The 22,500-nt window shown below is 45.9% G+C and overlaps 4 protein-coding genes and 1 non-coding gene across 9 annotated transcripts; 3 read left to right on the top strand and 2 right to left on the bottom strand.

The window, feature by feature from the left end:
* The first annotated feature begins 134 nt into the window (after positions 1-134).
* LOC118124782 (26S proteasome non-ATPase regulatory subunit 4) lies at positions 135-4,002 on the top strand. Its single transcript, XM_035182918.1, has 10 exons — positions 135-251; positions 817-957; positions 1,395-1,509; positions 1,644-1,730; positions 1,896-1,964; positions 2,126-2,341; positions 2,589-2,697; positions 2,807-2,938; positions 3,056-3,108; positions 3,630-4,002. Exons 1-10 carry the CDS (start codon positions 226-228, stop codon positions 3,798-3,800), a joined length of 1,119 nt encoding a protein of 372 aa, XP_035038809.1. The 5' UTR covers positions 135-225; the 3' UTR covers positions 3,801-4,002.
* A 144-nt stretch (positions 4,003-4,146) lies between these two features.
* znf687b (zinc finger protein 687b) lies at positions 4,147-12,736 on the top strand. 4 transcript variants are annotated; one of them, XM_035182900.2, is made up of 10 exons: positions 4,147-4,495; positions 5,178-7,505; positions 8,041-8,303; positions 8,392-8,576; positions 9,048-9,224; positions 9,337-9,499; positions 9,804-10,148; positions 10,386-10,486; positions 10,574-10,661; positions 10,792-12,736. In XM_035182900.2, exons 2-10 carry the CDS (start codon positions 5,192-5,194, stop codon positions 11,392-11,394), a joined length of 4,239 nt encoding a protein of 1,412 aa, XP_035038791.1. In that variant the 5' UTR covers positions 4,147-4,495; positions 5,178-5,191; the 3' UTR covers positions 11,395-12,736. The 4 variants fall into 4 exon arrangements, with proteins under 4 accessions (XP_035038791.1, XP_035038793.1, XP_035038796.1 ...); XM_035182902.2 differs by having other exon boundaries at positions 8,008-8,303; XM_035182905.2 differs by lacking the exon at positions 4,147-4,495 and adding an exon at positions 4,513-4,829 and having other exon boundaries at positions 8,008-8,303.
* LOC118125321 lies at positions 9,547-9,681 on the top strand. The gene has a single exon (XR_004698821.1). It is a non-coding gene; the product is annotated as a small nucleolar RNA SNORA13 (small nucleolar RNA).
* A 495-nt stretch (positions 12,737-13,231) lies between the features above and the next one.
* On the bottom strand, positions 13,232-16,745 carry aqp10b (aquaporin 10b). The gene is made up of 6 exons (XM_035182917.2): positions 16,128-16,745; positions 15,164-15,290; positions 14,356-14,493; positions 14,050-14,168; positions 13,733-13,950; positions 13,232-13,625 (listed from the first exon to the last, which is right to left on the bottom strand). Exons 1-6 carry the CDS (start codon positions 16,470-16,472, stop codon positions 13,427-13,429), a joined length of 1,146 nt encoding a protein of 381 aa, XP_035038808.1. The 5' UTR covers positions 16,473-16,745; the 3' UTR covers positions 13,232-13,426.
* Positions 16,746-19,397: 2,652 nt separating this feature from the next.
* Positions 19,398-22,016, bottom strand: hax1 (HCLS1 associated protein X-1). 2 transcript variants are annotated; one of them, XM_035182919.2, is made up of 7 exons: positions 21,803-22,016; positions 21,302-21,552; positions 20,635-20,810; positions 20,486-20,549; positions 20,258-20,391; positions 19,954-20,074; positions 19,398-19,842 (listed from the first exon to the last, which is right to left on the bottom strand). In XM_035182919.2, exons 1-7 carry the CDS (start codon positions 21,865-21,867, stop codon positions 19,769-19,771), a joined length of 885 nt encoding a protein of 294 aa, XP_035038810.2. In that variant the 5' UTR covers positions 21,868-22,016; the 3' UTR covers positions 19,398-19,768. The 2 variants fall into 2 exon arrangements, with proteins under 2 accessions (XP_035038810.2, XP_035038811.2); XM_035182920.2 differs by having other exon boundaries at positions 21,728-21,816.
* Positions 22,017-22,500: the final 484 nt, after the last annotated feature.

The raw sequence follows: 22,500 nt of genomic DNA, 5'->3' as shown, positions 1-22,500 counted from the left end.
TAACTCAATTAGTCAGATTCTTAAATTATAATCATAAGCTTTAATAAACACTTGAAAGGAAAAAAAGGAAAAGGAAGTGGACGTTGGGATAATGACACAACTGTTATTAGTAAAGAAATTACAGGAAACCAAAATTTGACCAATCAGATTTGACTTTGCTCAGCCTTCAACCAATAGCGGGTGAGCTTGCGAGATCACGACAGAGAGCAACAAGAAGTTTCCAAGATGGGGCTGGAAAGTACTATGGTCTGGTAAGAGCTGGATTAAGTTGGTGTTTCCTGTAGTTTTTGATCGGATATCTGTTCACACGACGACGTGTTTTATATTTATTATAATTGTGTTGTCCATAGAGCGGGATTTGGGGGAAATCTCCCGGAAACTGATCCAATAAATGGCCGTTAACAGTTAGCAGGCTAACGCGATGTCGAGTCATTGTGGCTAAAAGAAGCTCACATCTCCTCTCGTATTAAAGATTTAGTTAATTATCCGCGTTTTTAAGTCTCATTATTTGCGGCTAAGTACTTTCTAGCTGATTATTGAACTGACAACCTTAAATGTGTAGTTGTTTACAACGAGCGACAGTGGTGACACCGCTTGCTAACGTTAGCTTCACTTGCTAATGTCTTAAAATCTGAACCGCGAGCTCGTTCACCAACTCCCCGGCGAGGAAGACCCTTCATCGGGGAGCTGGTGACGAAGAGGAAGATGTGTTATTAATGAAAACAAGCTACTGGGCCGAATAAGGTCAAGGTTGACATGTTTGCTAATGTTAGCATGTTAGCTCAGTGATGAGTGGAATGTGTGTTTTCTCCCCAGTGTGGACAACAGTGAATACATGAGAAATGGAGACTTCCTGCCGACGAGGCTTCAGGCTCAACAAGATGCGGTCAACATCGTGTGTCACTCCAAAACCCGCAGCAACCCCGAGAACAACGTGGGCCTCATCACTATGGCAAAGTACGTTTTTATCTCCTCAGCAAACAAAACATTCTCCAAGTCGCCACTTTCCATAGACACACATCTGTAATGGAGAATCTAATAGGCACCTGTTATTTATTACTGTACATCCACAGATAAACACAAGTGTGAAATAATGAATTTACTCCAATTAGGCCAGCGCCAAATAATTATTTAATTACTGACTTAATGTGACTTTTATTGCATGAATAATAGTGTTCTAATTTCCCACAGATCAAGCTGACGTCTCCAGATATCAGTCAGAAAGATAATTTAGCCTAAAACGGCTTAAATTATTATTTGTTGCTGATTGTTTAGTTTTTGTCAATGAAGTAGTAATTGCTGCTGCTCTGAATACAATGTTGTTTTTGTTGTGCATGATGTCAACAACAGGATGTTTTCGTGCTGCTGTAACACTGACTCTTGTTTTCATGCAGTAACTGCGAGGTCCTGACCACGCTGACGCCGGACACCGGCCGCATCCTGTCCAAGCTCCACGCTATCCAGCCCAAAGGAAATATCACCTTCTGCACGGGCATCCGAGTGGCTCACGTGTGTAACATTTCCTGATTATAATCCATTGTTTTAAAATGTAAAACAAGGCCAGGACCCAGTAACTATGATTCAGCAGCAGACGATTTTGGGATGCCCTATTTCTGATATGTTTGATTTTTTTTCTTGTGTAGCTGGCCCTTAAACACAGACAAGGCAAAAACCACAAGATGAGGATCATTGCCTTTGTTGGGAGTCCGGTTGAGGATAGTGAAAAAGATGTGAGTTTTAAGTCTTGTATCATATTTTGTACCAGAGATAAATGTTGTTTCCTATTGATGATACATAATAGGTTTTACAATCTGTCCCACTGACTATATGACTGTTAATGTTTTGTTTCTTTCTTTATCTTTGACTGCTTCTGTCCCAACATGTCACTTCTGCAGCTTGTGAAGATGGCGAAGCGTTTGAAAAAAGAGAAGGTGAATGTGGATATTGTCAACTTTGGAGAAGAGGTGAGGAATCCCTTTGTATTGTTGTAAGACAGAGTGATTTTCAGACAGAATTGTTTTATCTTGCATTTAATTAAAAAAATTTGGTGTATCTGACACTTGTATGTATTTATAAAATAAGTTTTCCGTTGCCCTTACCCTCTTTCTTAAAATGTTTTATTTAGGAGTTGAATACAGAGAAGCTGACAGCTTTCATAAATACTCTTAACGGGAAGGAGGGCACGGGCTCCCATCTGGTCACCGTCCCTCCAGGGCCCAGTCTGGCTGATGCACTGCTCTCCTCTCCCATCCTGGCTGGTGAAGGCGGTGCTTTGATGGGTCTTGGTGCCAGTGACTTTGAGTTTGGTGTGGATCCCAGTGCTGATCCAGAGCTGGCACTGGTAAGCAATATAATAACTTAATATCATGAGTCAATGTTAGGAGTTACTGTTTACATAGCAAATACATGTGTTGGCTCCAAGGAACCAGTCTAAGGTTAGAATCCACTGATCTACACAGAAAAATATAAACAATGTGATGCAGATGATATAGTAGGGCACTTACATAGCATCAATAAAGAAATACATGCAGTATCTGGACTAAAATCCCATGATTAAAATGTTGACGTCATCTCTATGCATTTTTTAGGCCCTCCGTGTATCGATGGAGGAGCAGCGACAGAGGCAGGAGGAAGACGCCCGCAGAGCTGCTGTCGCTTCTGCAGCCGAGGCCGGCGTGACCACACCCACTGCAGATGGTAAACTAGGAACTGACTTCACCTAAGTGACAATAAGAATTGTAATGTTTTGGATTTAATTCAATTATATTTTTAGGCTTTAACTGAATTTTGATTGACTTTCACACAGAGTCAGAGGAGGCCTTGTTGAAGATGTCAGTATCTCAGCCTGAGAGTGGTGCAGCGGTGCTTCCTGACTTCAGCAGCATGACAGAGGAGGAGCAGATCGCCTACGCCATGCAGATGTCTCTTGCCGGTGGAGGTGAGTTTCATTTGATTCTCGTGCACATGTATGCTCTTGATATCACATTTGGTTGCTCTTATATTTGCTGTGTGTTATTTAAAATAGTGATAAGATTTTCTTTAATTATGTGAACAGAGTATGGTGAAATGGACACAGGAGCCGCCATGGACACTACAGAATCAGCCAAGGTGAGTCATCATCCATCCATCCATTATTTACACAGCTTATCCTTTGAGGCTCGTGCTTAGATGAAGATGAAAAGCCCCTGGTTGAATCATTCATACAAATAACCACAAGACTGAACAGGAAAATGTCAAGAGAAAAGTGAGGTACGACTTCAGAACCAGAGTTTAGTAGGAAACATCCATATCTTAAAATTGACCGGGAGACAATTTTGAGACTTTTTACAAGTGTAATAAGACATTCAGCAGTGGATGAAATTTTGGGTGTAATAGGCGTGTTATAAGGGTTTTGTTACAGATCTTAATAACAGTGAACTTTGAAATGAAAACTTAAAGCATATTTACATACAATAATGACATATAATTTGAGGTTTCCTATTAAAAATGAGAATGGATATAATTCATAAATTCACACATGTTTACCTTCACATGAGACACGGCCACATCCTGGACCCATTAGATCTTAAAACCTAAAAAAAAGACCTGATGGATCCAACTGATTTTTCTCCTTTATTGTAATTGAATAGGAGGAAGATGACTATGATGTGATGCAAGACCCAGAGTTTCTTCAGAGCGTCTTGGAGAACCTCCCCGGCGTCGACCCCAACAACGAGGCCATCCGCAACGCCATGGGCTCCCTGGCCTCCCAGACAGGAAACAAGCCAGACGGCAAAAAGGACGAAGAGAAGAAGAAATGAGAAGAAAGAAAAGGAGAAACTGACAGAGACTCCAGATGTTGACTAGATTAAAAAAAATGAACAATTTGCAGACGAATGCATTATTACTTTTTATGTATGAATAGATGCTTTCTCCTGCATGACGGCCCTGGGACCGACATTTAATACTCTCCTGTTTGAAAAAAGCACCAACATGCAAGAAATAAAAAACCTACAGTCTTGATTTTCTATTGTGATATCTGACTCCCCAGTTACACACATTTATTTGATCTTATAAATAGGATTTGGGCCTCGTGCAGTCTTTACCCTACATGTTCCTACGTGGTGTTGTCACCCATCAATCACCCAGAAGGGAAGAAAACAACCAGCCACACACTCCTGTCAAGTCTTTGTGTGTTTTTGAAATAAAAATCTATACGTTAGTCCCATTTCCTTGTGGTGTTTTTGTCCTCTGGTCCTGATGGTTGACAGAGAACCATCAGATCCTCGCAGAGACAGGTGGCTTCGCATGCTGTTTTAAAGACATGAGGACACAGGGTGAATATTTCAAGTCGTCCGCTGCAGAAATCAAAAAATATACGTGTCGCTAGCAGCATCCTCCTCGGTGCATTTTTCCAGCGCGATCACAGCCTGATAGGATGTCCCGGATCATGTGACGGGAAGCGCCGCATTTTCAGCTGAAAACGAGCTAGGATAGTCGGGAATCGCACATCCAGGTAAACAATCAAAAATACATGAAATATTAAAGGAAACTCCCCGTCCCGGCCATCCTCTGCTCCGCCATGGTCGGCCCTCCGGTCACCGGGGCTTCGCCGCTGTGAACCCACACCTCGGCAAACCGGCTCCGGTTGCCTGTTTGTGTCTGTAACGGGGATCGCTAGCTCGTTAGCTAAATGACCCCTCTGTCTCGGCTGGAGCTCAGCGGCCAGCTAGCCAGCCCCAGCCGTGTGTGTGTGGTGTGGGGGGGGGGAGTGGAATGCCGCTAGCTTCAAAATAAAGCGAGGTCGCCGTCCGGGTTGAACCGAGTCTCGAAATGTCCCCACCGTGAAGGTGTTGCATGTTTGTCAAAGCTGGAATGAATCCGAGTCTCTGCGTTCACGGCGAATTGGCGCTAAACCCTCCAGCAGAGGAGGGTTTGGCTGCAGAAACGGCGACGCTAGCATGCTAACAGGCTAATGTGTATGCTAGTGCAGGACCATAACAAGCTAACCGGCTGCAGCCTGTCAGATTCTGTCAAACCAATGTGCTCGGGGAAATGCACACGTTGTAAATATAAAACACGTCAAAGCCTGTAAATGATTTAAAATGTGCTGCATGTTGATTGGTTTAGTGGCATGTTTATATTCTGGTGGAGAAGAGTTGGATCCCTCTTCTAACATGCCTCTTGTGTTTTCACAGGAGGTAATCCCGGCATGGGGGACATGAAGACCCCAGATTTCGATGACCTGTTGGCAGCATTTGACATCCCTGACATCGATGCCAAGGAGGCCATCCAGTCTGCCCCAGACGAGGCAGAGGGGCCCCATGGAGCCGCAGGAGCCCCCCTGGGCAAGCAGGACAGTGTGGTGGGTGTTGGGTCGTCCATGAGGCCGCCAAGCCCTGCTGACCCACAGGCGGACACCCCCATTGTCAGCGTGATCGTGAAGAATAAAGTACGCCTGGAGACCGTAGATGGAGACGAGGGGGACGCAGACCAGGACCCGATTGATGTGATCGCCGGGGTGGATGTGGGTCCCAGACTGGGTGCGTGTGCCCCTGGGATGGCTGAGTCCGAGGCTTTGAACCACAACGGTTTTGGGGCGTCCGGTGTGTCCACGCCCCTGCCCCTCAGCCAGGCCCAGTCCAACGGGGCGCCGTGGTCAATGAACACCCCCAAAGTGTCTTCAGAAGCAGCCGGTGTAAGTAAGGCTCACAAGCAAGGGGGGAACATTTTCAACAGACTCAAACCGCTCGTGGCACAAGGGTCTGGAGATCCAGTGGGTCGGGCCAGGAAGATGCAGCTTCTCCAGCAGCAGCACCAGCAGCAGCAGGACACAGGCCAGGAGAGGGCTGATGGCGTCAAAGCATCATTACCGTCGTCGTCCTCTCTATCAGCGGGGTCTTCTCCTCTGGCTGCTGCCGGGCCCGTCGGACTGTCCTCACCTTTCTTTCCGCCCTCCAAGCCTCTGCTTCCAACTCCCCCCTCTGCCCTCTCATCGCACCCGCTGCACTCGTCTCAGCCTTTTAACGGAGCTCCCAAAAGTGGCACCGCTGGATTTCAGCACCAGCAGATGGAGGAGGATGATTCGGACCCTGATCTGGGGAGTCCACTGGTGATCCAGGAGACCCCAGACTCCCCGACCTGCCCTCAGCTGAGCCAACAACGCTACAAGTCTGACTCTGTCTCATCTCAGCCTCCATCCTCCACTTCATCTCACCCGAAGCCTGGGGACACTCCGTCTGGGGCCTCTCTGACTTCCTCAACCCCCCAGTCTGGCTCGACGGAGAGTCCCCAGCTGGAGGACCGGCACCCAGAACACGTCATCGAAGAGAGAGACTCTCCAGAGAGTCCTGAGCCAGAGATCCCCAAATCAACGGCTCAAGTCAGCTCAAAGAGGTGCTCCAGCCCCGCAGTGGCTTCCACTCCACCTCCTTCTGAGCTGCGGGAGCCCAAAGAGGAGGAGGAGGAGATGGAGGTGGGGAATGGGATCGATAGGGTTGTCGATGGCAAAGCTGACAAGGGAGAAAATGCGAGAACGGGTGAGGAAAAAATGGAGGTAGATGATGGGAAGCCTAAACCCCCGTCCACCGATGTGGGAGATGTTCCTGCACCTGCTGCTTCTGGAGCCCCGTCCCGACCCTTGAAAGTCAGAATAAAGACAATTAAAACCTCCACGGGTGGAATCACCAGAACTGTCACCAGGGTGGCGCCTAAAGGGGCCGCTGCGAAAGGTTTGGACTCTAAAGCTCAAACGGGGGAGCGAAAGCTGCTGGGAAAACAGGCCCAAAAGCTCGAAGCGTCCCCCGGTCACATGACAACAACATCCCAGAAAGTAAGTGCTCTCAATGCTCTGCCTGTGTCGACACTCGCAGCCAGCAGCGTGATGCTTGCTGCCGCCACCAAGGTCCAAAACAAAATGGCTGCATCTGACAAGGCCAAGGTTTCCGCCACTGCTGTGAGCATCACCAAATCTGCTGCTCTGCCTGCGACTCCATCTGTGACCTCCTCCCCCAAGTTCTCTGTAGCTGCCGGTGGGATCAGCGTACGCACAACCACTAACAAGACGGCTAACGGCGGCAGCGGCACCCTGTCGCCGAACAAACCTGCCTCCATCGTCAACAGCACAGGCGCCGTCATCTCCCGCAGTCAGTCGAGCCTGGTGGAGGCCTTTAACAAAATCCTGAACAGTAAGAACCTTTTGCCGAGCTACAAGCCCGACCTCTCTGCCCCCCCGCCGCCTGAGTGGGGTCTCCCGCTCCCTGCCACAGGGTACCGCTGCCTGGAGTGCGGAGACGCCTTCGCCCTGGAGCGCAGCCTGGCTCGCCACTACGACCGGCGATCGCTTCGCATCGAGGTGACCTGCAACCATTGTGCTAAGAGACTGGCCTTCTTCAATAAGTGCAGCCTGCTGCTGCACGCCAGGGAGCACAAGGAGCGTGGGCTGGTCATGCAGTGCTCACACCTGGTCATGAGGCCTGTCACCGTGGAGCAGATGATTGGCCAGCAGGACATAACGCCCATTGGTGGTGAGTTGGGCTGCAGCTGACAAATATTTTCAACATCTGTTTTTCAAATAATCATTTTGTTTTCAAATTATCATCACAATCTCCCAGAGCCTTTCATTTACAACCACATAAAACAAATTTAATTCTTACATTTTAAGGAGTCGGAAACAGACAATACCTGGTTTTCTCTCTGAGGAATCACAGAAGTGTGTTTGATGCTTTTGGAGTCAGTTTGAATTTAGACGCCCGATCAACAGTCCAAACTCTAGAGATAGTCACTTTATATTTTAGACCAAAAGACAGTTGGAAATATTCCAAAAAGAAAAAGGGATTTTGCATCCTTCTTTAAAAAAGTTATTACTAGATTTACAAAATTAATGTTCTGTTGATTGACTCATCATTTCAGCTCTACACATTAAATGTGTTTAAATCCTGTTCCTCTTGACGCATCCTTCGTATGCGATTCATCTCCATTGACCATGTCCCATTTGTCCCGGTTGATTTCCACCCTCTGGCTGAACAGGCCTGCTCACCTCTTCGTCCTCGTCTCCTCCAGTCTCCTCTCCCTCTACCACATCCGGGGGCGCCGCCATGTCTGCCAACTCCAGCCCGATGAAGGACGCCTCATCTCCAGCAGCATCTCAGCCTCGGCCGGTGCGCCGCGTGCCTCAGGGTCCCCAAGCGCTGATGCCTCTGCCCTGCAAGAAGGCCGACGTGCTGCAGTACCACAACTTCAAATGTCCGGAGTGCCAAACACAATTCGCGGGCAAGGCTAATCTGGTCACCCACTTCCAGCAGATCAGAGCTGCTCCGAACTCGGTAAGACTTGGCGATGAGAGCACAGTGTCAATGTGCTGCTGGTGTCTGCTGCTGGTAAAGGTGTGATTTCCTCTTTCTTCTGTTTCAGACATGTACGCAGTGCTCACCTCCCATGATGCTGCCAAACTCGTGTGCGGTGTCCGCCCACCAGAGGATCCATAAACACAAAGCGCCCCATGTGTGTCCCGAGTGCGGTGGGATCGCCCGGCAGGACGGCTTCCAGACCCACCTGGAGGAGGCCTGTCTGCACTTTGCCAGGCGCATCGGCTACAGGTGAGTGGACACTTTCCAAAACTATCTATCTTTACATATTTTATCAGTAGGAAAATGAAAGATCGTAAATTATTTAGCTGTTTACTTGAATGATCTGTAAAATGTCTGAAATGGTGAAAATGTAACTTTTTCCAAAGCCCAATTCAACATATTGAAATCGTTTTGTCCAAGAAAATATTAATAATCTAAGAATGTTACGTTTACTCTCACAGACAAAAAGGAAACCAGCAAATAATCACATTTGTGAATCTGAAAATACAAGTTTTACTTACTTTTTTTCAATTAACAATTTAGTTAATTGATAAAGTTTCTTACTTTATAGCATCTCAGTCATTAGTCTTCCAAACAGCCCAAGTCTATGAAAGTTTAATGGTATAAAAACCAATCTGCAAAAATGTATCCAGAGATTTTTTATGATGAACAGACAGTTCATGAAAATAAGGGAGGTTTAACAAATGTTACTTTATCAAGGTGCTCGAGCTGCCAGGTCGTGTTCGGAGGCCTGAACTCCATCAAGTCCCACATTCAGACGGCTCACTGCGAGGTCTTCCACAAGTGCCCCAGCTGCCCCATGGCCTTCAAGTCTTCCCCCAGCGCCCAGAGCCACATCAGCACCCAGCACCCGACGCTCACCGGAGGACAGGCCAAGTACGACAGCTGCTTCATTCTGCACGCTGAGAAATATCTTCAGAAAGAAAATTACAATCACATTTTTGGTCACAGATTCTAAGAATATCTGTGTTTTTTTCTTCTTTTGCAGAATGATCTACAAGTGTGTGATGTGCGATACGGTCTTTACCCAAAAGCCCTTGCTGTACATGCACTTTGACACTCATCTAGCCAAGCAGAAAGTGCACGTGTTCAAGTGTCCTGACTGCACGAAGCTCTACGCCCAGAAAGGTTCAATGATGGAGCATATTAAGGTTTGTTTATTCAGGTATTATATGTATATTGTAGTTCATGAGCCTTTTGCCTTTATGTGTTGCCTGTTCATTGCTTTCTACAGTGAATGTGGTGTCAACTAAGGCATACAGCAATTCTTGGATCGACCTTAGCAGAGTTCCTCTCTGGGGACTTTGTTATAAGTTCTATACCAAGAACAGCAGCTATTGGAGTAATGGAAATGTTTTTGTGAATTGGAGTAATCAATATTTTGAAGGTGAATGAATCACGTCTGAACGCTGTCTGTCTTTTTGTTCTGTCTCACTTTCCCATCGCCTCGCTCAGACCACACACAGAGGCCCAGCAGCCAAACAGGAGTCTGTGTCGGAGGCCCCTAACCCCGTCTCGGCCCCGACCCTCACATCCAGCCCCTCTGGCCTCAAATCCAAGCCCCCTGGAAAGCCTGACAACTCTGACGGGGAAGACTGGGGAAGGGAGCAGGAAGAGGAGGAGGAAGAGGACGACGACGAAGACGACGATGCCGACGAGGACTACGAGGCTCCGGGGGCGACCGCGGCGGGGGGCAGCACTCAACTCGCTGCCCAGACCGAGTGGACCTGCCCCCAGTGTCAGTCCACCTTCACTGACAACGACACCTATCTGAGTCACGTGAAGACGGAGCATGGCAAGGTGGAGCTCGCTACCTCTTTTATTTATTTGAATGATCATATTGAGTCCAGTTAAGGAGGACGCTAAGTCCATCAAATTCAAACATTGAACTTTGTGGTTGGAAAAAGTGCGAGAGGGAAGCTGCTGTTAATTTCCTGTCTGTACTGTCGCGGGTTTGACTGAGATTTAATATATTTTTATCTTATCTCTCTCTCTCTCTCTCTCTCTGCGTCCCTGTGTGTGCCGCCCACTTCAAAGTTCCCCTGTCGTATTTGTGGCGGCACGTTCAGCACGTCCTCCAGCTTGAGACGTCACGAGCGCGTTATTCACGAGGGCAACAAAAGAGTCTTCCACTGCCAGTGAGTCCCCGGAAGCTTCCGTCAAAAACACGCGTTTGTGTTTCATCACACAAACTGAAACAAAACTTTTGTGTAATTCTGTTTCAGATACTGCACAGAAGGCAAGCGGACCTTCGGCAGTCGGTTCTTACTGGACAAACACATTCGGCTCCATCACAGAACCCCGGATGGACAGGTGAGTGAAGACAGGAACAGTCCTCTGGCTGAGTTGTAATTTAAAGTGTGTTCTGCCTGTGGTGATGCTGTTTTCTTTCTGAAACTGTAAGAGTCCAACATTAACTCTCTCTCTCTTCTTTTATCCTCAGGCTGCCCCCATGACCAGGAAGCGTGCAGCCACCGGGGGAGAAGGTGCAGGAAGCTCCTCAGAACAAGACGGTGAGGGCGTGCCCCCTGGAGCCAGGGCAGGAGACGAGGAAGAGAACGCCACAGAGGAGGGTGAGGAAGTCAGCGCTCCCGCCAAGAGAAGCAGGGCGACCGTGCCATCGACGTCGCTCAGTGAGCTGGAAGAGGAAGACAACGTTTTCCGCTGCGTCCCCTGCGGCTTCTCCACCGAGGACGGCGCAGAGTTTCAGCGCCACATCCCCCAGCACCGGGCCGACACCGCCTCATTCCAGTGCCTGCAGTGCGGCGTCTGCTTCGCGTCAGCCGGCTCTCTCGGCCGGCACCGCTTCATCGCTCACCGCGTGCGGGATACCCAGAGTGACGCGGAACGGGGCACCGCGCGCACGCACGGCTCCCCGGATGGCTCTCCCGCTTCCTCCCCACAGGCGCTGGGTGAGGACGGCGACGGGAACCTGGGCTGCAAGGTGTGCGGCCGGCGCTTCGACAAGGCCTCGGACCTCAACACCCACTTCAGGACCCATGGCATGGCCTTCCTCACCGCACACAAGACGGACAAGCCCCAGTAGAGGCGGGGCCGGGTTCCTCTGAGACTGACGTGTCATCTGCGACGAGGAGTCGAGTGTCACGCCCGAGCAGGGAGGCGGCAGAATATGAATGTCGACGAAAACGGAGCTGCTTCCTCTGCTGTTTTTTTTAGCTACAGTAAACAGTTTAAATCTCTGGCACCTCGTGTGTGCGATTGTAACTGCATGTTTGATCCTGTTACTGGTCACCTGACTGAACGCACCTGTGATAGTGGAACGGCTCTCAAACGGCCCCCTCCCCCAACTAAAGCATTTCTATATCAGCCATATTGTTTTCCAATCACTCTGCACTGAGTGTCGCCACCTGCCTGTTACCACATGTATCGCATATTTTAATACACAACACCCCCCCACTGTACTCATGATTGCTGTAGTGCCGATATTTTTCTACTTTACATCGTTCTCACATTCGTTTGCAAGTCGTCGCTCGTTTCTGGCGTCCGGCCGGTTTTTACCAGCTCCAGACGCCGGTTCACATGATCTCAAGCAAAAAAAAATCCCCTCGACATCTGGTGAGCGTAGAATTGACACTGATTTTTATTTTTAATTTTGCTATAATATTTATTTATATGAAACACATCATGACTCTTGGTATCTGTGCGAGTCGGTTGCGCCGAATCTTACGGTGACGATTTCCCTGCGACACAAACACGAGATGCGACTCCTGGAGGGCATTTCATTAGCAGACGAGGTCACTGGAGGCGTGTGACCTGTGTAGTGTGAATAACGTGTGGTGATGTTAATCGTAAAGCTAGAAGACGAGAGGCCAGGCTTCCTGCCAGTAGTGTACGTGTACGAGTTTTGCCATGTAAATATATATAATGACACTAAAAGAAAAGCGTTCTGGTTTTAGTAACTTGTTATGATAATGTGAATACGTATAGTATTTGTACTTGTACCGTTCCTTTCTTTTTCCAAAACCATTTGAAGTCTAAAAAGAAAAAAAGAACCCCCCCCTTACCCCCCCAGAGGTAGCTATACATTGTAATTACAAAGCAGAGTGAGAGCGGGGGGGTTGTGTCGTCTTAATGTGTATGAATACAAATGTTTATCTCTTGAGATGTTTTTTTAATCAACAGAATCAGTGCTTGCTGTACTCACGTTTCTTTTATATGTTTGAAAAACAGCCTTCACGTTCACGTGATGGAGGCCGACGAGTGGAATTCTTTTTTTTGTCCGTTTGTATCTTTTATATGTCATGCTATCATATTTATATAGATCAATAGTGGAAACTTCATGTCATTTTCTTTTTCCATGGTTGTGGTCTGCTTGCTGAAATGCCATACACTTTTGTGCTGTTTCGAAATAAATGTGTAAAAGGAGACGATTGACTCGAGCGGCGCTGTCATCAGCCGGGAGGACTGAGGGTCGCAGCTTCTTTGTGTTTACGAGCTGAACTGATCTCAGTTCTGTTCGTATGAAATTCACATCAGTAAAAAACAAGAGCAGCTGAGACTTACAGGAGGGTACGGAAGCCTAATGCTGCCAAACCAGGAAAAAAAGCATGTTATATACATTTTCTTCACGTTATATTTTCACATAACATACAAACTTATCACGTTATAACATGATTCGTTTCACGATATAAAGTGAAAAATACTATACGTTTGTATGTCTTACTAGTGTGAAAATATAACCCTGTAAAAGATCTTTTTACGTTTTCACGTTATAACGGTCTGTTATACTGGTCTGTTAGTGTTTCTCTGGCGTGGCAGCAACACAAATCAAATGTTTGACCTGATTCTGGCACTAACGAAAAATAACAGGGTCAACAAAGTTAATGGGATTCACCAGAGAACAATAATTGTCTGATTCCAAGTCATCTTAAATATTTTTTATAACAGGATAAGATCATTTAGGACAAGTTTTCATCCCCTGGGAGCAGTTATTTGTATAGAATTCCAAAGAAACAATCTACATTCCAAATACATGAGTCACATATAAAACATTTACACACTTTCACTGGGTATCACACGTTTACTGTTCATGACAAAGTTTCAGCTTCATTATTTCATCACAAAGTGGGGTTTTTTTCACAGCCTGGCTCCAGCTCCAGTCCCGTCTTAGTCTCAGACGCCTCCTGACACGACATCTGGAGCTCGGTCGGAGCGAGAGGATGGTGGACTTCAATCATCAGTTCGTAGATCAGCGTCCCCAGCAGAGCTCCCACACAGGGGGCCACTATGGGCACCCACCACCAGCCTCCTCCGGCCCTGCAAAGATTCATCAAAAGTCATTAATGTGGAGCAACAAAGCAAGAAACGAGTGAAAGCTTTAACTGTGCAGACAAAACTAGAACCCCCGATGGGAGATGACTAACTTGAAAACATCAACTCCCCAGCCGGCAATGTACGTGAACAACCGAGGCCCAAAATCCCTGGCTGGGTTGAGGGCGTAGCCGCTGTTGGAGCCCATCGAGATGCCAATAACCAGCACAGCTGCTCCCACCAGGACCGGCTGCAGCCCATCAGGGAGGGAGCTGTTCCTCTGGTCCCCGAGAGCCAGCACACACAGCAGCAGGGCAGCTGTTCCTATCACCTGGAAAACATGGGAATAATGACACGTGCACACAGGGAGCTGGTGTCAACATTTTCTATTTATTGTTTTTCAAAATGAAAACCAGTGTCGGTATCTGACCTGGTCCACGACCCCTCCCCACAGACTGAGGTAGTCGGCTGGGTAGGTGGAGAATATTCCTGCTGTGGCCGTGGGACCCGTCACGGTCAGCTCACCCCCGCTGTATGACTGGATGGCGTCTGCAAACATCTCATCACACACAAGTACATGTAAACCACGCCACTGCACTTCATATGCAATTTGTCAACAATGGGGGAAAAATAGTGCAATTTTTATCCTTCAATTCAAACTGTCTCAGACCCAGAGAACAGTTGGTTGGACCTGTGTTGTGATTCTGATTTGTGTCGAACACTGTTGGAAACTCACCGTAGTACTGCAGAGCAACGGTGGCTGCAGCCAGAAAGGCTCCGAGCACCTGGAAGAAGACGTAGAGAGGCAGCTTCGTCCATGGATGTCTGCCCAGGACGCACATACTCAGAGACACAGCCGGGTTCAGGTGAGCACCTGGGGAAAGGAAAGGATTATATACAAGTTAGAAATCGTAGTTTTTTTGTCTCAGGAAATATATATTCTAAGAGGTTTTAATACCTTTTGCATGCACATATAATCTACCATCATATCAATGAGTTTTAACCTGCACAGTTTGTATTTCTGATCTGCACAAAGTAAGGAGGGAGGGTTTGGTTGTTTTCCTTCTGGCTCAAGTTCAGTTTGATTCTTTTTGTGAGAGCAGGAGTGGGTCGTATTTTTTAATAGTTGCATCAAAAAAACAACTTTCACTTCTGCCATGGTTTATAAATATGGATTTACACATTAAACTCCAGATCTGTTACAAGAAATGATCACCGGTGCAGCAGGCCCAAACATTTACACCATTTTTATTCCATGGACTCTTGATACTGACTCAACCTGACTCCTGCATTACCCACAGTGCAACTCTCCTGCTGACTCTTAAATCCTAGATTCAGATTAGCCACACAAGTAGTGACAAGCAGAGATGAAGAGCAGGCTGCAGAGCTCCTGGGAAACTCTTTGTTCTAACTCGACAGATTGGTTTTCTCCAGCTGGTGCCAACTCAAATTACATCAGTTGAGGATATTCATCAGATTTTCTTTATATTTTTTTCCCCCTTTTAATATATTAATAACCAAGGGGACGTTGTACAGTCTCTCACCTGAAACTCCACGAGACACAAAGACCCCAAACGTTACCCCCAGGGCAAAACCCAGATTGATTGACAGGTACTGCCCCTTCTTATCTTCGGTCGTGGTCACCTGGGCAACGGAGCCACATCCAAACAGCTGCAATTACATGACACGGAAATCTGTTATTGAGTGAACGAGTGCAATAAACAGAACGGATCCGCATGTTTACAAACGAGTACAGACCCTGAAATGAAAACGACACAGTTCACACACAATATCCTGACACAGGTAATTAACTTCACACTCTTGTCTCGGTGTAATCTCTGTTTTTATCAGCTTCATTACCGAGGAACTGGCTTTACGACTCCTGTTGTAAAGGAGAGACGTCGATTAGATAAAACAAAGTGTTCAGATAAGACAAAACCAAACAAACGCAACAAGCTGAGATGAAGAAACATCCCTGTCCATCTTAAAATAACACACACACACACACACACACACACACACACACACACACACACACACACACACACACACACACACACACACACACACACACACACACACACACACACACACACACACACACACACACACAATCCTCCCCCCTTTTTACCTCCCCCTCGCTCACTGTTACACTCTCTCCTACTCTCTGTCTCTCAGGCCAAAGTCCTTGGTTATGTATTGTGAAGATTCACTAGCTGCATCAAAACAGAATATAAAAAGTCACCATTTGAATTACTTGATGTTGATGAAGGGAGAACTTGAATGAATTGATAAAGAAGACTATTCGTTTATCATTTTAACAGCTTAATAAAAAGATGCATTCACTGTAAAAGACGAAAAGGACAGTTTGTGTATGTTCTGACTTCAGAGGGTGAATCATTTACTGTATTTTACCATCTTTACACATTAAAAAGAAAGATATATACTTGTAGTTAACCTCATTTAACTCTTTAACCTAAACCGATATTCTTTAAAAGATGTACTCACTATGAGGACGTAGACTCCGAGGCACTCCGCCATGCACTCCCTGACCAGCTGGTTTCTGATCTGACACTTCCTCAGCAGCCTCTCCATCCCCGGGGTTTCCTCTGCACCGTCCGGCCACAGGTGATCAGTCGGAGCCGGGTCGCTGGCATCCGGCGCACCAGACCCACACAGCACTGCACCGCCGTGTGTCTGACCGAGCAGAGTTTGCCCTTTCATACTGGAGCCGCCGGCTGCGTCACACGCTTTATGGCTCAGCCGAGGCGCACGTAGGAGAGGAGAGTAGCTCACTTTGTAGGACATCTGGAACCTAGATCCCAGCAGGACTGAGTAGAAAGTAGAATTCATCTCACAGAACTGGGCTCCTTCTACCTGATGCTACTTCCCTTGGTTGGTTTTCTGTGACCTCACCTGGTTGGAATCGACTCTTGATTGTTCTTCTCGTTTGATTGGTCCTCACAGGATTGGATTTTCCTCATTTCAATCAAGAAAATCATTTCTGACAAATCAAGCCGAGTGTGCATCTTCCTCGTGTCACGGCACCGTACATTATCTCTGTATCTTTATAATAACTTGTACTTAGTGCGTCTGTATAATTTATCACAACACATACACTACCGTTCAAAAGTTTGGGGTCACTTAGAAATTTCCTTCTTTTTCAAAGAAAAGCACTGTTTTTTTCAATGAAGATAACATCAAATTAATCAGAAATACACTCTATACATTGTTAATGTGGTAAATGACTATTCTAGGTGGAAACGTCTGGTTTTTAATGAAATATCTACATAGGTGTATAGAGGCCCATTTCCAGCAACTATCACTCCAGTGTTCTAATGGTACATTGTGTTTGCTAATCGCCTTAGAAGACTAATGGATGATTAGAAAACCCTTGAAAACCCTTGTGCAATTATGTTAGCACAGCTGAAAACTGTTTTGCTGGTGAGAGAAGCTATACAACTGGCCTTCCTTTGAGCCAGTTGAGTATCTGGAGCATCACATTTGTGGGTTCAATTATACTCTCAAAATGGCCAGAAAAAGAGAACTTTCATGTGAAACTCGCCAGTCTATTCTTGTTCTTAGAAATGAAGGCTATTCCATGCGAGAAATTGCGAAGAAGCTGAAAATTTCCTACAACGGTGTGTACTACTCCCTTCAGAGAACAGCACAAAGAGGCTCTAACCAGAGTAGAAAGAGAAGTGGGAGGCCCCGGTGCACAACTCAGCAAGAAGACAAGTATATTAGAGTCTCTAGTTTGAGAAATAGACGCCTCACAGGTCCTCAACTGGCAGCTTCTTTAAATGGTACCCGCAAAACGCCAGTGTCAACGTCTACAGTGAAGAGGCGACGCCGGGATGCTGGCCTTCTAGGCAGAGTGGCAAAGAAAAAGCCATATCTGAGACTGGCCAATAAAAAGAAAAGATTGATATGGGCAAAAGAACACAGACATTGGACAGAGGAAGATTGGAAAAAAGTGTTATGGACAGACGAATCAAAGTTTGAGGTGTTTGGATCACACAGAAGAACATTTGTGAGACGCAGAACAGGTGAAAAGATGCTGGAAGAGTGCCTGACGCCATCTGTCAAGCATGGTGGAGGTAATGTGATGGTCTGGGGCTGCTTTGGTGCTGGTAAAGTGGGAGATTTGTACAAGGTAAAAGGGATTTTAAATAAGGAAGGCTATCACTCCATTTTGCAACGCCATGCCATACCCTGTGGACAGCGCTTGATTGGAGCCAATTTCCTCCTACAACAGGACAATGACCCAAAGCACACCTCCAAATTATGCAAGAACTATTTAGGGAAGAAGCAGGCAGCTGGTATGCTGTCTGTAATGGAGCAGCCAGCGCAGTCACCAGATCTCAACCCCATTGAGCTGTTGTGGGAGCAGCTTGACCGTATGGTACGCAAGAAGTGCCCATCAAGCCAATCCAACTTGTGGGAGGTGCTTCAGGAAGCGTGGGGTGACATTTCTACAGATTACCTCAACAAATTAACAGCTAGAATGCCAAAAGTCTGCAATGCTGTAATTGCTGCAAATGGAGCATTATTTGACAAAAGCAAAGTTTGAAGAACAAAATTAATATTTCAAATAAAAATCATTATTTCTAACCTTGTCAATGTCTTGACTATATTTTCTATTCATTTTGCAACTCATTTGATAAATAAAAGTGTGAGTTTTCATGGAAAACACAAAATTGTCTGGGTGACCCCAAACTTTTGAACGGTAGTGTATAAGCAGGTAAATAAGAGAGACGACAGATTTCAGGTTTAGTTTTCTGGTTTCTGATGCATCAGGAAGAAGAGCTCAGAGTTCAATTAGACATTTTTTATGGTCCTAAATCATTTCCAGTGTAGAATAAATGAGGATGACTATATATTATAAATGCAGCCTTCACATGTGATATTTATTCTTCCTTTGTTCACATGATTTGTATCTGTTTAAAGACAATGCTGGAGGCTTTTTAAGCTCCTGATGCTGAGAAATCGACAAGTTCAAACAGAAAAATGGACAAATATCAGTGGTTGTAATGTAAAGTGCAGATAAGTGAACATCAGAGAGCTGAGAGCTGCAGCTGATTCCAGGTAACTGTGAGAAATATGGTGCTGAAAACAAAAAGGTAAAGAGATAAACAAGAGAATTCTATTTACTGTAGGAATTGACCTTTTCTTATTCTTTACCTGTTAAACAGCCAATTGTGTTCATCTGTACCTTTGGTGATTTCATGACTTTAAGTGAAGCAAGTTTCTCTAAAGTTCCTTAAATCATTTATGATAAATCTTTCTTTTTTCTCAGTTTTGAAAACACGGCTCGTCCACCTGCTAAAGCAGAAAAGACGAGTTTACACAGGAGGGAATATTAATGTCTGTATTGATTTAAAGCTTTTAAAGATAAATACTCACTTTAAAAGAAAGGACATTCACGATTTTAGGAGCTTTATGTGCCAGAAGGGAACAGAAGTTTGTGAGTAGCTGAGGGAGAACACCCGAGTCAGCACCATGACATTTAGTTTCTGTATATTTATTAACAATGTTTGGAATGAAGGTGCAATAAAGTCAAGGATAAATCCTGTTTTCAAAAAGCAGCGTTATCTCCACTCCCCTCGTGAACTGACCAGAGGAACGAGACCTCTTGATGTTTCACACATGAAAGAGAAACTTGAGTATCAGAGACAGAAAGTCCGTTCAAGCACAAGTTCAAAGGGAAACTTTCATCACAGGCCTTTTTAATGGACTTTGATTTGTCTGACATTTAAGACAAGGGAGAAAAATGAGTTCAATATATTAAGACCCTTTATTTGGTTCATCACACTCATATACATACATACATACATACATACATACATACATACATACATACGTACATACATACACACACACACACGGGTCTGTCTGCGGGACCATACAAAAATAAAATATGTAATTGTGAATTGTTCAATCCCTGACGTGTGGCTACGTGGTCGGGTGGAAACCCGGCGTTATCATCGGGCCGGTGATCCGAAAGCAAATTTGGCAACGGTTGGTCATTAAAAGTGTTGTGTCCACTTACAGATCTATCCTGTAAAAACTCACAGCTCTACTGACGCACTCGTTTTCAGATAACAAAGTTACGCTTGATTAGTCCAGAGAATTAATTGACCAACATGTTATTTAAACCCTCCGAAGAGCTTGGAGAATAACGAGTCAACATCCCGCAAGTCTGAAAAGGGCCGTTGACCACCTGGAATAAAACACAGGGATATGGATGATTTATTTAAAAAGAAGAAAAATCTGCGAAGATATACAGTGAATCAGCTGAGAGTCTAAAAACAGCCAGTGTGGATGAACTCACCCGGTAGAACAGGAACAGGTCGATCGTCGGGTCCCTCCAGGACCCCGGGGCCTCCTGAGCGGGTCACTGTGGTTTCCTCATTGCCTTTTCCATCTCTGACTGTTCTCCTCTCCTCTACAGTCTGACACACAAAGACACACAAAGAAACACAAAGACACATTAACTCACATTGCAACTGCATCCAAATATTAGAAAGGTCCAAACAATAATGAAAACTAGTCCCATCATAGTGGGATAAAATAAGCATGTGGAAATCTGCTGTGACAGAATAATAATATATGAGTATTAAGATTAACATGGTTACCCCGTCAGGTTTCACCACCTTGCTGATGGAGACTGACTGGAAGAACGACTGGATTCTGGGCTGACTCTGCGCCTGACCAGCAGGTGGCGTCAGAATCTGGTCCAGGCCCCCGGCGGACACGGCAGAGTCCAGATCTGAAGACGATGGAAAGTTAGTTTGACAAACACCAGACATCACAAAGTACATTTACTCAGTTTATTTTTCTGAATGATTACAATCATCGTTCACCTCTGTCTCCTCTGTGCTCCTCCGCCGGGGTTTTCTCAAGCCCCTGTCCCCAAATGTCGTAGAACTTAGAAGATATGAAAAAATTTGAATGAGCCCCTGAAACTAGATCATGAAGGAGACATTGAAATGGTGGATAGTGTGTCATTAACCTTGGACAAAGGGCGGCCATCATGTCTGGGCTCTGTCTGCGGTCCTGGCTGGGGCCCTCGTGTGTCTCTGTCAGGGGTCTTCAACATGAATTCTCTCAGGGGGTTCCCGCTGGATGCCCCCCCTCCTTCCTCTAGTCTGTCCTGAGATGGCGGCTGCGGCATGATGTTGGGAACACCTTCAACATAAAGGGAACAGAGAATGAGATGAAACAGCACAGGGAAGGAGAAACTTCTTGATCAGGCTCCAACAAGTCCTGGATGATGATGTTTAAAGGTCCAGTGTGTAAGATTTAGGTGAAAGGGATCTATTGGCATACATTTAATATAAAATAATCCTTGTGATGTTGTCACTAGTGTGTTTCATCTAAATTGTACGAATACTTTTTTATTCAAACTCTAAAATGGGCTCTTTATTTAAATACATTATATATATACATCGGAAGCGGGTCCTCTCTACGGAGGCTGCCATGTTTTTTTTATTTAGTCCAAACTGGACTAAATAAACATCTTTTGAGTTTGTATGACAACTGAAGCCACCACATGTTCTCCTTCATGTTTGGAAGGGGAGGGGGAGCTGAGGGGTGTTCAGCTGCAACGTGCAACTTCACCACTAGATGTCCCTTTATTCCACACACTGGACCTTTAATGCTAGGACCAGTGCTTGTACCAAAGTGTCCAGACTCGGGTGCCGCGTCCCACTGTCCCATCTGGGAAAAGATCTCCTCCATCTCCCGGAGGACGTGGCCGAACAGCGGCGGCTCCTGGATCCTCATCCCGTCCGGGCCCATGCTGAAGCCGAACCTCCAGGCGCTGTCGAAGGGATCCTGCTGCTCCCCCCGGTACCCGTCATGGTAGAAGCCATCCTCCTCTTCATCATCATCATCATCGTCATGAGTCATGGCATCGAAGAAGGGGTCCCTGAGTGACACAGTACAATCAGCATAACTCATCACAAGTTCAGGATTTATCCTCATGTGTTGATGTTGTTCATTCCCAGATCAGTGTGGATTTAGCAGCCACCATGTTAACCAGTGGTTCCCTGTGGTTCTCCTGGCAGATAAACACTAATCTCTTCCTCCATTAGCTAACTGACCCAGAATCAGCAGCACCGACCCACTTCATGTCCAACTTCTGTTAGCCCCTGTTAGCTTAGCTTAGCTAAACTCACCTCCGGCCGCGGTGGTGACCTCCGGGCACCGAGAAGAACCCGCGAAACAAATCAAAAACACTCATTTGTGACCCAGCGGCAACTTCACGCTGCGAATTAATTCATAACTTCAAACAAAAACTATTTTAAACACGTGAGTTTACACCAACATCAAAGTGACGCAGCTGTCAACAGTGTCGTAAAGCGGTCTGGATACTTCCTGGTGACGTCAGCCGTGGTAATGGCGCGTTACCGTAAGTAACAAAAAGAACGCGCACCCGAAATACGTAAAGACACTTAATTTGGTTGGGATGGAAAAACGTAATACTTAAAGGTTCGGTGTGTAGGATTTAGTGGCATCTAGTGGTGAAGTTATATATTGCAGCAAACCCCATATCCCTCACCGTCCCCTAGGAGAACTTCAGATAATGTTAAAAACACAAAGAACCTCGCTGAGCCAGTGTTTGGTTCGTTCACTACAGTAGAAACATGGCGGCCTCCGTGATATGGACATACAGGGCTCCTCCTAAAATAACAAAAACACAAACAATTCTTAGTTTCAGATAATTATATAATGAAAACATAGCCCTGCCGATAGATCCGCTAAATCGTACACACTGTACCTTTATGTTTGAATACTCTGTAATACTTTATGCTTAACGTACAGCGATACATTTAAAGTACAATTTTGATTCAAAGAGACATTTTTCCAGTGATAC

Source organism: Hippoglossus stenolepis, chromosome 17 (genome assembly GCF_022539355.2).
Source record: "Hippoglossus stenolepis isolate QCI-W04-F060 chromosome 17, HSTE1.2, whole genome shotgun sequence".
NCBI classification, from domain to species: domain Eukaryota; kingdom Metazoa; phylum Chordata; class Actinopteri; order Pleuronectiformes; family Pleuronectidae; genus Hippoglossus; species Hippoglossus stenolepis.
Note: the sequence above shows the minus strand (reverse complement) of the source record. Positions and strands in the feature narration are given on the sequence as shown.

Coding starts and splice junctions, on each gene's coding strand:
- hax1 (XM_035182919.2), bottom strand. CDS start 21,867: ATGAGTGTTTTTGATTTGTTTCGCGGGTTCTTCTCGGTGCCCGGAGGT. Junction 21,553..21,802: donor GGTCACCACCGCGGCCGGAG/GTGAGTTTAGCT, acceptor TGTGTCACTCAG/GGACCCCTTCTTCGATGCCA. Junction 20,811..21,301: donor ACCCGAGTCTGGACACTTTG/GTACAAGCACTG, acceptor TTTATGTTGAAG/GTGTTCCCAACATCATGCCG.
- znf687b (XM_035182902.2), top strand. CDS start 5,192: ATGGGGGACATGAAGACCCCAGATTTCGATGACCTGTTGGCAGCATTT. Junction 8,304..8,391: donor TCAGAGCTGCTCCGAACTCG/GTAAGACTTGGC, acceptor CTTCTGTTTCAG/ACATGTACGCAGTGCTCACC. Junction 9,225..9,336: donor CTCACCGGAGGACAGGCCAA/GTACGACAGCTG, acceptor CTTCTTTTGCAG/AATGATCTACAAGTGTGTGA.
- LOC118124782 (XM_035182918.1), top strand. CDS start 226: ATGGGGCTGGAAAGTACTATGGTCTG. Junction 252..816: donor CTGGAAAGTACTATGGTCTG/GTAAGAGCTGGA, acceptor TTTTCTCCCCAG/TGTGGACAACAGTGAATACA. Junction 1,965..2,125: donor TTGTCAACTTTGGAGAAGAG/GTGAGGAATCCC, acceptor TGTTTTATTTAG/GAGTTGAATACAGAGAAGCT.
- aqp10b (XM_035182917.2), bottom strand. CDS start 16,472: ATGAATTCTACTTTCTACTCAGTCCTGCTGGGATCTAGGTTCCAGATG. Junction 15,291..16,127: donor TCGGAGTCTACGTCCTCATA/GTGAGTACATCT, acceptor ATGTAATTGCAG/CTGTTTGGATGTGGCTCCGT. Junction 14,169..14,355: donor CGTTGCTCTGCAGTACTACG/GTGAGTTTCCAA, acceptor AGATGTTTGCAG/ACGCCATCCAGTCATACAGC.